Raw genomic sequence first — 14,555 nt, 5'->3', positions numbered from 1 at the left:
GTGAATTCCTGGTGCAGGAGGAAGTCAGCGGCGTTCCAGCTGCAAAGATCTGGAGGCGTTGGCAGCAGCCTGAGCGCGAAGAAGCAGGAGTCAGCAGCATCGGCTGGCGGCTCAGGGCCGCGAAGAAGAGTGGCAGCGTCGGTGGCGGCTCCTCACCACTCCCGGGAAGCCCGGGGCTGCCCCAGCCGCAATGGTGCGGCGTCGGGTGAGTGAGGCCGGCCGTGGGGCTCCGTGGCCGGCAAGCGTAACACGTGCTTGTGCTTCTTTGCTCAAAAAAACATTTCAGGCTGTATTTTGAAGACACTGAATATGTTTAAATGACGTGACTGGCAAACCATGATAAGAGTGCATTACAATAATCTAAACGGTTTAGAATAAGATAATGGACAATGGTTTCAAGATCTTTTTCTTGTGGCACGGACTAAGTTGGCCTACATATCCAAGATTTCAAGGGGCAACACAAAAGTTGCTAAATTGAGTTTAAATTGGAGTTTATGCTTTCACAGCCAAGAAGAAACGGCATCCATGCAAAAGTTGAAGCTATTACGATTTTCAGTTTGTATTGGGTCAATATAAGCTGCTAGTTGGATACCATCTGCCAAAAAAAAAAAAAGCAATGAAATCCATAACATTGAATCACAGTTGCCAAGGATGCCAAATATACATTAAAAAGCATTGGAGCCAATACTAATTCCCCATAGAGTAAATCTCAACTCCTGAGTGGTTAAATCTCCAAATAACTTTATTAAATCCATTTAAGTAAAAATGACCTGAACCAGTTCAATGCTCTGCCATTGATACCAAACTCCTGTAGATGCTGGATTAACATATGATGGGTCAATAGAGCAGTGGTGTAGCAAGGAGGGGGGGGGGGGGGGGGGTGGGGGGGGGGGGGAGGGGGACCAAGATCCCCGGGCCTCAGGCTGTAGTGGGCACTTGTGGGCCTTTAGTTTCCAGCCGAATTAAAAATCCACAGCCACTGGGGGATCCCATCTTGCCTGGTGGCCAAAGTGACGGCTGCCCCTGGCCCAGTGCTACCATGTGTGCAAACCATGCAATTGCAGAAGATGGCACACCCAGGGGGCAATGTCGGGACCAGGGAGAGGACCTAATCCACTAGCTGTGAAAGAAGCAGGAGGTCCGTGCTGCTGCCGGTAGACCTGATCCCAGCAGCAGCAGAAGAAGCGGGAGGCCCGCAAGCCACATTTCAGCGCAGAATAGGAAGCCTGTCCTGCAGCTCCTCTGGCAAGCTGGCCCCAAGGTACTAAACACTCGCAGTGTTAGCATTTCCTCTTAAGCCCAGGGGCTGCAAGCAGATCTCAACCAAAGGAGAGCTTACATACCTTGGAGTGTGTGTGAGAGAGGGAGCATATGTGTGTGTGTGTGTGTGTAGGTGTATATTTATATATACATCTATATGAGAGGAGAAAGTTTGTGCATCCGACTCCCACTAATCCACGACAATCTCAGGGTGACTAGAAATCAAATATTCCCAGATACGGAGAGGAGGAAATTTTTTATCCTTATTGTTTTATTTTATTGAAATATTTTACTGATTTTTTGGAAATGTTTAAAGATTTTTTAATATCCTTTTTGTTCTTATTTATTAGATGCTCTGTTTTGAAATACTGTTTTTATTAGTATGGCTTATATTATAATTGATTCATTTTTCTTGATTTTGTTTTATGAGCAAAGGTGATCTTTCTTGTTTTGCATTATTGCACTGCATATGAATCTGGCTGGAAGGTCTGGGAGGGGAGAGGGGGTTAGGGGAGCACGACTAGTGGGGACTGGGAGAGGAGAGGGGGTAGAGGAGCAAAATTGCTGGGGACCGTGAGGGGAAAGGGAGCAAGACTGCTGGGAACTGGGAAAGTAGGAAAGTGAGACCGCTATCGCTTCTTTTCCTCTGAGATGGGAAGGGGGAAGATTTTGATTTTTTCTATCATTTTTGGAGAAATGTGCATCTGAATATTTCAGGTTTTGTTTTTTTTTTTTTACAGTACAGGGAAAATACAATTTTTATTTACTTCTTGGGTGTTTTACTGCAGGCAGAGTCTTTTGGGGGTTTCTAGTTCAGCTTTTACTCCATGTTTCTCTTTCTAATTTGTAGTCAATAATTCTGTATTTTGGTGATTGAATGGGCAGAGTGCTGTAATGAGGCCGCAGGGACGTGTGCAGGTCTGGAAAAAAGGACACATTTGGAATAGTTTTTCCTTAAGGTCAGACGTGGAAAAATTGGAAATTATGCAAGAATATAGAAAATTTGCATCACGGTCTCATTCTTTACCAGAAGCTGTTAGCAAGCAGCACATTTAAAACTAATCGGAGAAAATTATTTTTCACTCAACACACAATTAAGCTCTGGAATTTGTTGCTAGAGGATGTGGTTAGTGCAATTAGAGTAGCTGGGTTTAAAAAAGATTTGTGTAAGTTCTTGGAGAAGTCCATTAACTGGTATTAATCAAGTTGACTTAAGGGATAAGCCACTGCTATTACTGGCATCAGTAGCATTTGGGTACTTGCCAGGTTCTTATGGCTTGGATTGGCCACCGTTGGAAATAGGATGCTGGGCTTGCTGGACTCTTGGTCTGACCCTTGGTCTGACCCCGTATGGCATGTTCTTATGTTCTTATTTGCTTGCAGTACCACATAGGGGAGGAGCAAAAGAAACTCTATTGGCATCCTGTCTGCAGGCAGGGAAGTGTTTGCCCCATAGGCAGCTCACAATAGCCCGCCTGTCAGTTCATTTCTTTTCTAGGGTTTGTATTAGTGTGTGTGACTGCAAGCATTTGTACAAGGAGGAAGGTGGGGGAGCAGGTGCGTGAGGGAGACAACACAAATGCATTGGCCCCCAGCCACAGGAGACCCTGGGTATGTCTCTGCAATAGAGTCAAATGTTCTGCTCTTGTCAGAAAAGGCTGTTCTCTTAACAGGGCTCAGGAAAGACATTTTCAATGATACCTTCTTCCCCTTTCCATGGGGAAAAAAACCTGGTTAGTACATATGGCCCAAATATTTGGTATCTAGCATTGCTGTAGTAAACAGTACTGAGTTTACCACAGATACAGCACAGCAACTTCTAGCGCTGCTCCATGTCTCCGGGACAACGATTTGTCACCCCTGCAGAGTTATCCGAAGCCTATTGCAAAAAAAAAAAAAAAAAAAGCTGTTTTTCGCTTCACTGAGACATGATCGGCAGCAGACTATGGAGGAATGAATGAACGGATGAATGAAAACGTGCATGCACCGAGCCGGGTCCTCGCTGGCGCAGCGCCCACCCAGCCACCGGGATTGCCTCCCTGCTCCTTCCTGCAGGAAACTGGAAGTAGTTGCTTCTCTTCCTGAGCGGAGGAGGGCAGCAGGACAGACGGGAGTGAGGGAAGGAGAGACTGCTGCGGTCTTCTTGCCTGTCCTTGCGAGCCGGCAACTGGGAGGTGGTGGTGGGGAGAAACAACAGAGAGAGAGAGAGGAAGGGGGCGTCGCTGGATCCGGAGTGCGGGAGGGCGGCCGGCTCCTGGGGGCTAGTGAAACTCCAGCCCAGAGCTCACCTGCCCGGGGGTGGGAAGAGGAGGAGGAGGAGGCACCGACAGAGGGGGAAAAAAAAAAAAAAGCCTTCAGGAGGGGACCTGGAAAGGAAGAGAAATAAACAAGTAACCCGGGGATCTACCTGGAGCCTGCCCCATGCCAGGAGATGCGGCCACGCTAAGGAAGTCACCGTCGCCGGGAGGGGGCCGAGGGCAGAGGCAAGAACCGCAACCAGGAAAGAAACGTAAAATGCAGTAAAGAGGAGAGCAAGCAGATCGCTGGTCTCCCCCTCCCCCTCTCCCCGCCTCTCGCCCCCACCCACCTCTCCTCCCGGAAAGCTTGTTGCACCTCAAGGCGGCCTAAAGCCCCCCTCCCTCCCTCCGGCTCCTCTCTCTCTCCCCCCCTCCCTCACATGCACAAGATGTCGACCAGAACGCCATTACCGACCGTGAACGAGCGCGACACGGAGAACGTAAGTACCGGGCGGCCCCCGCCCGAGGGACACTTTGTGTATTGTGGTGGTAATTAGCAGAGGTGGGGAGAGGAGATTTGTTTTTGTTTTTTTTACGGGGACCGGTCTGGCAGTGGAATTATTTGTTTTGGTAACGGGGGGGGGGGGGTGGAAGTGGCTGAATGGGTGAAAGAAAGGGGGGGGGGGGCTCCGGAGTTGAGGAGGAGAGGTCAGGCGGGGGGAAATAAAAAGCCGACGCGTGGGGGCTCGCCGGTCACCTCGGGCTCTTGCCGCTGACCGCGGGGAGGGAGTAGAAGGAAAGATGCCGTCCTCTGCCATGAAACTTTGCATTCTTTATGACTCGGTTTTTAATTCTTTTTTTTTTTATTTTATTATTATTTTACGCTCAAGTTTGTATTTTTATTTTCTCCCGCTAAAGCGGTGAGAGCAGGCAAGGCATTGCGTGCGCTCGTCCTTCCCTCCTGACTGAAGCACTGCAGCAGGACTCTGCGTTATATACGAGGGGCCGGGGCGATATTGGGGGGGGGGGGGGGGGGTGTTTCTGAGCCAGACGTGGGTGGGTGGCAGCAGTCACTGCTGGTGGTGCTGGAGTCTGATTGCTCCGGTAACCTGCTGCCAGCAAGGCCCCGCCGTGCCCTCTGTGCTCCAGGCCACAAATCCCCCTCGGGTCCAGAGCACGGGAGCGGGCAGGGCTGGGAGGATAGTCGGGGCCTGGGCTGTTATAGCGAGGGACCCGCTTCTGGCTGGGAGGGAGGGCGGGCGGGGGTGGTCTCTTGTTTCTTTGCACGGCGCCGGACCCGGTGCATGTTCATTGCTGCATCATTTTGCAGTCTGGTGGGTAGGGAGGTATGAAGAGAGGTTCTGGGGGTAATGCCCCGGTTAGATGGGTTTGGGGGGGTGAGTGGGTGGGGAAGGGGCCTTTCTGTTCTGGAGAGGTGCACAGTAAGTGCAGTGCTGCTCCACCCAGTTCATGTGATGCTCCAGTCACTTGCCCAGACACAGCACTAGACAGACAGCAAGTGACTTAGCTGCTTCTACTCCTATAAGGCATGTGGGTTTCAGTTCTGGTCCTTGAGAAAGCCTCCCCCCAAGAGGCCCGATTGCAGGGTAGCCCTGTTATGCAACTGGATCAGGCTCTAAATGTGAACATGGTTCCTGAGCTGTCATTGTGAAAATCCTGAAATCAGACTGCTTTGTTTTTTTGGGGTTTGGGGGGGGGGGGGTCTTGATAGTGAATTTGCAAGTCATTTCTAAGGAAGCAGTAAATTTTGGCTAGTCGAATGGCTACATATTGTTTTTTACAGTTTGTTTTAAGAATATATTCAGGCAGAGCATCTCAGGAGCATGCTGTGGCATGCAATGCCTGAAATTACTGTAGGGAATATGCAGGTGACCTGCACACAGATGGCTTGGAGAGTAGCTTTATTTCTCTTTGAAATTTCAGCTGTTGCTTTCTGTTCCTTTGCAGTGAACTTGATTCCTTATTTTTCTGAGTTTTGCTTAAATGAACTTCTGCCTGACAAGTGTAATTGGTCATCTTGAAGTGCCTAGGTCAGATGCCTGCTGATAAGCCTCATCCAATCTGATGTCGCTTTTTCCTCACCTTGCATCTGAAACCTTAGTTTGTATGAGAGCTTTGGGTGCAATTACTGATATCACAAAATGAATGTAGGAATAAACCTGGCATAATCTTTCTTCTTTTTGTTAAACTGTGCAGCCAGCAAAATCCTCTTTACTTGCAGTAGAAGCCATGATATTGCTGACGTTTTCATGTTGCCCTGCCAATGTGTGCCTGTCCTGCTTTAGGTGAGGCACATGTTAAGGCTGATTCGGCACTCTTGCTTTCTCTGAGTCTATGTGGGCATTTGACCACTGGGACCTGGACCGATTCATTTCGCATTGGCCTTCAAAAAGTAGTTACCTCCCTGAACTGGATTTCAGCTGGCATCCTAGAAATGAAAAGCTTTGTGTGGCTGCACCAGTCCATTGAGCCATCTCCTCCCATGGTCAAACTTTCTTGAAGGTCTCACAGAAATCATTAATGTAGGTGGGGGGAGCAGACCCCAGGGACTGTGGGTAAGTGATCAGATTCAGCAGATATTAACAAGCAGTAAATAACCTCTGAATCTTTCTGCTGATGTGGTGCTTAAAAAAAAAAAAAGTAAAACTATTAAAATGTATTTTTTTCTTTTTGTTATATACTAGGCATTATCATGAGATGATATTCCTTGCTTGTCATTAGATGCCCTTGCGTTTTGGCTTGGGGCATCTAACACACAGGAGAAACAATTATTTCAGAGTAATACCTGCTGCTGAGAGCACAGTCGCTCACTTAGAAAATATACTGGGAAATTCATCAAACCACGGTAGTGCTGTAACACGCGTTAAACAGCGTATATCACATGATAGACGTGACATTTTGCATCTCCCTGCCCAGGTTTCCTCCCCCATATCAATGCCTGAGCAATGCAAATGCATGCAAAGAAGAAGTCATGCCTGGACAATCTGATGCAAATATTTTATCGTGGCTGACTGAGAAGGTGGTCAGCTGTGATAAAATAGGTACACTTTTTTGGAAGCAGCGGTAAATGTGAGCCGGCAAGCCCACGAAGCCCCCTTCTCCCCACTTAGTACAAAACGTTGGTGGGGGGAAAAGTCAGATCGACTTCATTACGGAAAATGGCACCGACTGGACTGGCTGTGCGGGACTGCCCCGGCCTCGACAGGGGAGCTTCTGTTTCAGTTTATGGTTATGGGGGTGGAGAGTGGGTATGGGAAGGGGGGCTGGGGCTTGGGACCCTAATTTTTGTTGTTTTTGTTTGTTTTCAGGGGAAGTGGAATGGGGGTAGCTGCCTCACAATCTTTTCTACTATGTGGAGCGAGGGGGGCCTGTGAGCGGCTGCTTCTACTATGGGGGGGGGGGGAATGGGGTGAGGGGACCCTCGGAGCATGCCTACATTTTTAGTATTTTATTTGTTTGGGGGACTTGGGGCTGCCTCGAGTGGTGGCCCGGGTTGAGCTCCCTGTTTTTCCATTTTTGGGGGGGGGGGGGGGAGGGGTGACAATGGCCCTTTAAGGTAATGGCCATTTCTTGGGCTTGGTTCTGCCGTTGCGTTAAAAGGCCGCTAGGTGCTGCCTTTTGCCCTGCGGGGTTTGGCTGTGAGACAAAAGAATGTGCCGTAGAGCTGCGATGTTTTTTGGGGGGGAGGATCCCCCACTATCGTAGCAATCCCCTCGCGATATTGGGATCCCTCCCATGAAAAAACATCACAGCTTGATGAATCTAGGCCACGGTGTTTCTGTCAGCCTTACCCGATAAAAGCAGGCGGCTGCAACTCTCACATGAAGCAACAGTTTCAAAGAAACCAGATCAGTATGTTTCAGACTATGTATCTTGTCAGATGGTTTTAAATTCATATTTATATATATATACACACGCAGACCTGGCACTTTCTCCCTGTCCCTTTGTATTTTCAGTTCAGTTAGAGCCAGCGGTGGGATCTGCCACCATGAACTTTCATTTGCAGCTGCCTGGGGATTATTCGCCTGTTTTATATCCCAACCCAACCTGCCTGGTCTGATCATTGTGGTGATTATCCTGGGGTGTGTGTACCGCCAGTGCACGAGGTCCTCTGACAGCACGCCATCCCCTTCCACCTTGCTACCCTCCCCCCACCCAGCCGCGCTGTATCGAGACAGCTGGTTCCTCCTGTTGTTTCCCCCCTCGCTTTGGGGGTATCGCCAGCTTTGGAGAGGAAGGAGGATGGGGAGGTTTCCTCCCAGGGCCCTCTCTCCTTTTGGGGGGGGGGGGGGGTGTGCCACCGACCTGAAAAAGAATGAATTGGGGATGGGGCGGGGAAGGGGGTCACCCTAAATGTGTAAAAAGAAAAGAGTAAAAGAATAGTAAACACATTTAAATATTAAGGACTACTGGTTAATGGGGAGGGAGGGAAGCAGAGCACCCAGTCCAACGCCCACCAGATCGGCGAACTCCCCCCCCACTCGCTCGGTTGACACGGCTGAGAAGCGCTCCGCTTTCATACGGGCGCGCACCAGGACTTTGAACAGGGCTCCACCCTCTAGGGGACACACCCCGGGCCCACCTCTCCTGCCTTGAATGCCACACTACCACTTTGGCAGTGGACGGGAGAAAGCTGACCAGAGTGTCCCCTTGCATACAGGGACCCCTTTCTGGCCGTGCGCCTGTATATCAGGAGGCGAGGGGTGAAATGTAACCAAAATCCCAGAAATAAAACCTTTTAAAAATGAAAGGAATGGGGTCAACCTGGGTCATTTCAGTCCCAGGTGGGGAAGGCGGTCCTCCTGTCCGCAAAAAGGGACAGGAGTGCTCTGCCCCGAAAGCCCATGGTAGAAACTCGCGTGCTCCAGCCTCCAGCTGCGGTCCCCTTCGTACCTGGGAGTCAATCCTGTATAGAAAGACTCCCAGTGAGGACCCCCCCTTGTCTCCCCCAGTCCCGACACTTTCCACCAGGGCGTGTCGGGACAGGAGCAGAGGGTGAGGCAGAGCAGCATATGGGCCACCAGCAAGTAGAGGTTCATCAGAGACACAGTTAGGAAGACCCTAGGGGCATCTTCCACAGCCCGCTAAGATTGTGGGCCCGAGGACACTGAGCCTAAGAGGGCCCGCAGTTTGGCAGCCTAGGCCCTATAAGTAGGGCTGGGACGGTGGGGGTGTATTTGGGCAGGGTCCTTCGGCCCGCTGGGACCTCTCGAGCAGAGGATGGCCCTTGGAGCCCAATCGATTAGGCCCTCCACAGTGGGTGATGGGGACCTCTAGTAGATCTCCAACCTTGGTCACTCGGGCCGCAACCAGCTGGTGTGTCCCGGACGATTCTTCCAGCCCCTCTAAACCAGGAGCAGGGTTACGAAGCAGAGATTCACCCAGGAAGTGCCAGTCTGTGTTAGCCAGGCCTCTGGTCACACCCAGACGTCTCCAGGCCCTCAGCACTTCTTTGTAGAATCCCGGCACCTGCGCGAGAGAGCAACGGGCAATGCCCACCTGGTGGAAAAAATGGGCCTCCAGGGGGTGCCGTTGCTGGGCCGGGACTGCGTACAGAAACCTCTGCAGGACTCCTCAGGCACATGAGCCCCTGTCCTCCCTCTCTAAAGGGGACAGTCAGGACTCCCGCTGAAAATCAGTGCTTCCTGCCCCCCACCCCCCCGAAAAACTCCAGCAGCTTTCTCTGGGTGTGGATGAGGAACTCCTGAGTCGGGTTCAAAGTGGTGACGTGGGTGCCACAGCATGCTGCTCACCAGCTGATTCACCGCTAAGGCCCGAGCGCAGTACGACACTAATCGCAGCCGACCCCCCCTTTATGGCTTGAGGCGAGCTTCGACCTTCTCTCGAAGCTCCCTCCAGTGGTCGGAGGCCACGGTTTCTGTGCAGAGAGGTGGATCCCCCCCCCAGGTATGTAAGGGTCCCCCATGCCCCACAACAGGTCGGGGAGATCACCCACCCTCTTCGGTCCTACCAGGAGGCTGGAGCCCTTGGACCAGTTGATCTGGGCTGAAGATGCCGTCGAATAAACCTGCTGGTAATCCTGCACCCTCTCCAAGTCAGCCGGGTCCTGAGCCATGACAAGCACGTCGTTGGCATTGGCCAAGAGGGTGACCCACATGTTGGGCTCTCGTAGCACTAGCCCGGTAAGCTGCCTGCGATGCAAGACACAAGGATGGCTCGCTGGCTAGTGCGCACAACTGACCTGATGGGGGGGGGGGGGGGGCGCACCCTGACGCACCCTGACGCACCCTGACGCACCCTGACGCACTCCTTGCCGGAATGCCAGAGCCGCAATTGGGGACCACTTGATCTTAATGAGTGATTCTGCCCAGAGCTTTTTTGGGGGGATGGGTGGGGAGGAAGGGGATTTTGATAGTGGATTTGGAAGTAATTTCTAAGGAAGCAGTACATTTTGGCCAGTTGAATGGCTGCATATTGTTTTTTTTTTTTTTTACAGTTTTTGTTTTAAAAATATATCCAGGCAGAGCGTCTCAGGAGCATGCTGTGGCATGCAATGCCTGAAATTACTGTGGGGAACATGCAGGTGACCTGCCCACAGATGGCTTGGAGAGTCCATATTAAAAAAAAACCAAAAAAATGACCATGGCGCAAGTCGACGTGATATCTACGTAACTTTACTGCTGGTCCTGATGAGGAGCAAGTCTGGAGATCTTGAGTTTTAGGATTTTCAGCACAGCGTGAGAGTTCAGGGTCAAGCGGGGGGCTTGCAGGATGAAGATGTCAGTATCAGTATCAAACTGGGAATAATTGGAACTTCTGGTTTTTCTCTTGCGTGAGCATTTTTTTAAAAATCTGCTTTCATATTTGCGTAAATATCGCTAAAGCCCTAGTGGAAATAATCGCCGGACATTTACTTGAGCCACCTCTTAAGATTATGCGTACCCGTGCATGCAGGAGGGGTATTTTAAATAATACATGCGTACTAGCACACACAATATAACATTGCAGCGTATCTCCGCTTGCGCACTGATAACATGCGTTAATGGGCGCTTGAGTGTTCCTTTTGAAATTACCGTGTTAGTTTGTATGAGAGCTTTGGGTGCAATTACTGATATCACAAAATGAATGTAGGAATAAGCCTGGCATAATCTTCCTTCTTTTTGTTAGACTGTGCAGCCAGCAAAATCATTAAATGTTCATGGAACGTTGTGAGACGTTGAGGCAATTTTTAAGATGATTCTGATGTCAGAATCTCAAAATCAGAAGAATATTTGTAAGAGAGCTTGCTGTAAAAGGCGCTTGGTTGACAGCAGTAAAAACTGAGGTCCTCCATTTACTTACAGTAGACGCCATGAGGTTCCCATGTTGCCCTGCCAATGTGTGCCTGTCCTGCTTTAGGTGAGGCACATGTTAAGGCTGATTCGGCGCTCTTGCTTTCTCTGAGTCTGCAAATGAAGGAGCTAAAGGGAGTGATGAGAGGGCATTTGACCACTGGAACCTGGGCCGATTCATTTCGCATTGGCCTTCAAGGAGTAGTTACCTCCCATTGCTACCAGTCTGAACTGGATTTCAGCTGGCATCCTAGAAGTGAAAAGCTTTGTGTGGCTGCACCAGGCCATTGAACCATGTCATTAATGTAGATGGGGGAACAGAACCCAGGGGACTGTGGGTAAGTGATCAGATTCAGCAGATATTAACGAGCAGTAAATAATAATCTCTGAATCTTTCTGCTGATGTGCTTAAAAAAAAAAAAAAAAAAAGTAAAACTATTACAATTCATTTTTTTCTATTTGTTATATAGTACGCATTATCATGAGATGATTTTCCTTGCTTGTCGTTTAGATGCCCACGTTTTTTGGGCTGAGGCATCTAATTCTCAGCAGAAACCATTATTTCAGAGTAGTGCCAACTTTGAAAATATAGTGTTTCTGTCAGCCAATCAATTGCAAGTCTCAGGGGGGGCCTTACCTGACAGAAGAAGCCTGCTTCCACTTACATAGGAAGAATCAGTTTAAAAGAAACCACCTCGTGCTTCTTTTTTCAACAAGTTTCTGTCTGTGTATCCTGTCAGATGGTTTTAAATTCATTTATGCCCCTTTTGTATTTCCAGTTCAGCTGGCACCAGCTCTGGGATCTGTTGCCGCGAACTTTCATTTGCAGCCGCCTGGGGATTATTTGCCTGTTTTATATACCAACTCGACATATCTAGTCTGGTCATTGCGGTGGCTATCCTGGGCCAAGGGCCCTGCACTGGGGTTCCTCACAATCCCAGTCGACCTGGGGTCTAGGAGATCTGAATCGGGAACATCTTATGGTGGTCACTTAACCATCAGACCAACTCACATACTTTTGAGAATAATATAGAAGTTCATGGCTATTTGCTTGTATCCTTTGAAAATCAGTGCAGAACGGAGTCGAAAGCTGCTGCAGTTTTTCGTTATGATAGTGTGACAGCTCTACTTTACAAAAAAGCAGGAATCGCAGTTGAAAGTTCCCAAGGATGCACACAGACAGCAGGCTCCATAATTAAACCCAGTAAGTGGACCTTCCTCTCCCAAATGACTGTGAATGTTGTCTCCACAGCATCTTCAACCGGCCTTTAGCGTGAAAGTCAGGCCTGGGAATCAAATGCAGGGGAGGGGGCATGTGGCAGCCTGCAGCACTACTGCTGAGCCACCACACCAGCCCTAATGCCGTATTTTCTAGAGATGTCTCCATGGTAGCAAGGTTTACTAGGATAATTGCCATTATTCTTGTGAGGGAGCATGTAAGGAACTCTCTACCTTTAAAGGACCGGGTACAGCTATCTCGAGCCTGCAAGGGATTCTGGGATAGGGTGGAGCCCTGCAAGCAGGGATAAGAGACCAGGGCCAGAGGGATGAAGGAGGGCCCGGGGGAGAGACAGAAGCCTCGAGATTACGGAACTGTAAGTTACAATTGTTTTTGTTGAAGTGCTCAAACCAGCTAACTGTTTTGCTTATTATTGCTTAACAATAAAGGTGCTTACAATTGTTCTTTAGTGGTGTTTTTTTGTTTTTGCTATATTTTAGTGATTATTTTTTATGTTTGTTATATTTTAAAATTGGAAATTTGTAAAAGGCCTAGAGCCTACTTTAGATAGCTGATCCATGAACTGTAATATAGTGGAGGTGTGCTTTTATTTATGGCATATTTTAATGTCTGCGTGTTTTTCATAAATGTATAGCCTCCAGGGACATGGATTATGCTATTTCCATAGGTCAGTGTTTCTACTTTGAGATGGAGGGTTGATGAAAGCTTTATTGTAGGGCCTCTGTAAGAATTTGACAGTGAAGAGAGCTAGGGAAGAATTTCAAGGTTGAATGAAAGTTAATAAACATACCAGGCGAAAAGCAAGTACTGGATGAGATTAGAAAGTCGGGGAGCGGGAAGAAGCGTTGCGTGTTTCTCTATGACCCATAGTCTAAACATCTTTTGTGTAACATTTATTTGTTTAAGAAGATTTATATACTGCCTCCACACAGTTTGTGGTGGGGAACGTGCAAAAACATTCATAAAAAATGTAGAATAATATTATACAATTAGCAATAAAACAACAAATAAAACTAAACCCCGTGACAACCAGCCCTAAAAACTAAATAAACAGCATTATAAAAGGGATGACCACAAATCACTGAGATGATCTTAAATCCCAGTTCAACAGTCAACAGAGTCTTTAGATGTTTCTTAAATGTCTGTGTGCATATAATAGTGATTTGGTATCCAGCAATTCTGATGAGATCGATGTGTTATAACTAAACATGTTCACAGTTTCACCCATATATATACTAAGAGCCTAAACAGTGCATATTATTAATTTATTTAAAATATTTATATGATACATTGCCATTAAAAGAAATAAGTACAAGAAAAACGGATACAAAATTGTTCAGAGTAGTTAAATCACAAGCAGATTGTGATAAATTGCAGGAAGACCTTGTGAGACTGGAAAATTGGGCATCCAAATGGCAGATGAAATTTAGTGTGGATAAGTGCAAGGTGATGCATAAAGGGGAAAAATAACCCATGCTATAGTTACACAATGTTAGGTTCCATATTAGGAGCTACCACCCAAGAAAGAGATCTAGGCGTCATAGTGGATAATACTTTAAAATCGTCAGCTCAGTGTGCTGCAGCAGTCAAAAAAGCAAACAGAATGTTGGGAAATATTAGAAAGGGAATGGTGAATAAAACGGAAAATGTCAGAATGCCTCTGTACCACTCCATGGTGAGACCGCACCTTGAATACTGTGTACAAGTCTGGTTGCTGCATCTCAAAAAAGATATAGTTGCGATGGAGAAGGTACAGAGAAGGGCGACCAAAATGATAAAGGGGATGGAACAGCTCCTCTGTGAGGAAAGACTAAAGAGGTTAGGACTTTTCAGCTTGGAGAAGAGATGGCTGAGGGGGGATATGATAGAGGTGTTTAAAATCATGAGAGGTCTAGAACGGTTAGATGTGAATCGGTTATTTACTCTTTCGGATAATAGAAAGACTAGGGGGCACTCCATGAAGTTAGCATGTGGCACATTTTAAAACTAATCGGAGAAAGTTCTTTTTCACTCAACGCACAGTTAAACTCTGGAATTTGTTGCCAGAGAATGTGGTTCGTGCAGTTAGTGTAGCTGTGTTTAAAAAGGGATTGGATAAGTTCTTGGAGGAGAAGTCCATTACCTGCTATTAAGTTCACGTAGAGAATAGCCACTGCCAATAGCAACGGTAACATGGAATAGACTTAGTTTTTGGGTACTTGCCAGGTTCTTATGACCTGGATTTGCCACTGTTGGGAACAGGATGCTGGGCTTGATGGATCCTTGGTCTGACCCAGCATGGCATGTTCTTAGGTTTCACATACATAATCAAATAAAAACAAACACAAAACCAATTAAAGATCCTGCTTGCTGCCACCCTCCAATCCTAAAGGACCACTCTCAACACCCAAACAGGCTGATGGAATACTGTGCGCAGCGGCCAGGCTCAATACGTGATTGGATGCACGTTTTGGACGTGCGTCCACAACCCCCAATGCAAAACGGGGATTAGTGCACCCAAAACGT

The 14,555-nt window shown here is 48.1% G+C and overlaps 1 protein-coding gene across 4 annotated transcripts in view; it reads left to right on the top strand.

Moving 5' to 3' along the window:
* The first annotated feature begins 3,330 nt into the window (after positions 1-3,330).
* The window catches only part of MARK1 (microtubule affinity regulating kinase 1), a 387,182-nt gene continuing 375,957 nt past the window's right edge, over positions 3,331-14,555 (top strand). The window contains exon 1 of one of the 4 annotated variants that reach the window (XM_029593165.1): positions 3,331-3,997. In XM_029593165.1, coding sequence (XP_029449025.1) covers positions 3,938-3,997 — 60 coding nt within the window. In that variant the 5' untranslated portion in view covers positions 3,331-3,937. The remainder of the gene's footprint in view (positions 3,998-14,555) is intronic. The other 3 variants (XM_029593162.1, XM_029593164.1, XM_029593161.1) reach the window with 3 other exon arrangements.

This window comes from Rhinatrema bivittatum, chromosome 3, assembly GCF_901001135.1.
Source record: "Rhinatrema bivittatum chromosome 3, aRhiBiv1.1, whole genome shotgun sequence".
Classification (NCBI taxonomy): Eukaryota; Metazoa; Chordata; class Amphibia; order Gymnophiona; family Rhinatrematidae; genus Rhinatrema; species Rhinatrema bivittatum.
This window is presented reverse-complemented; position numbering and strand designations above follow the sequence as displayed.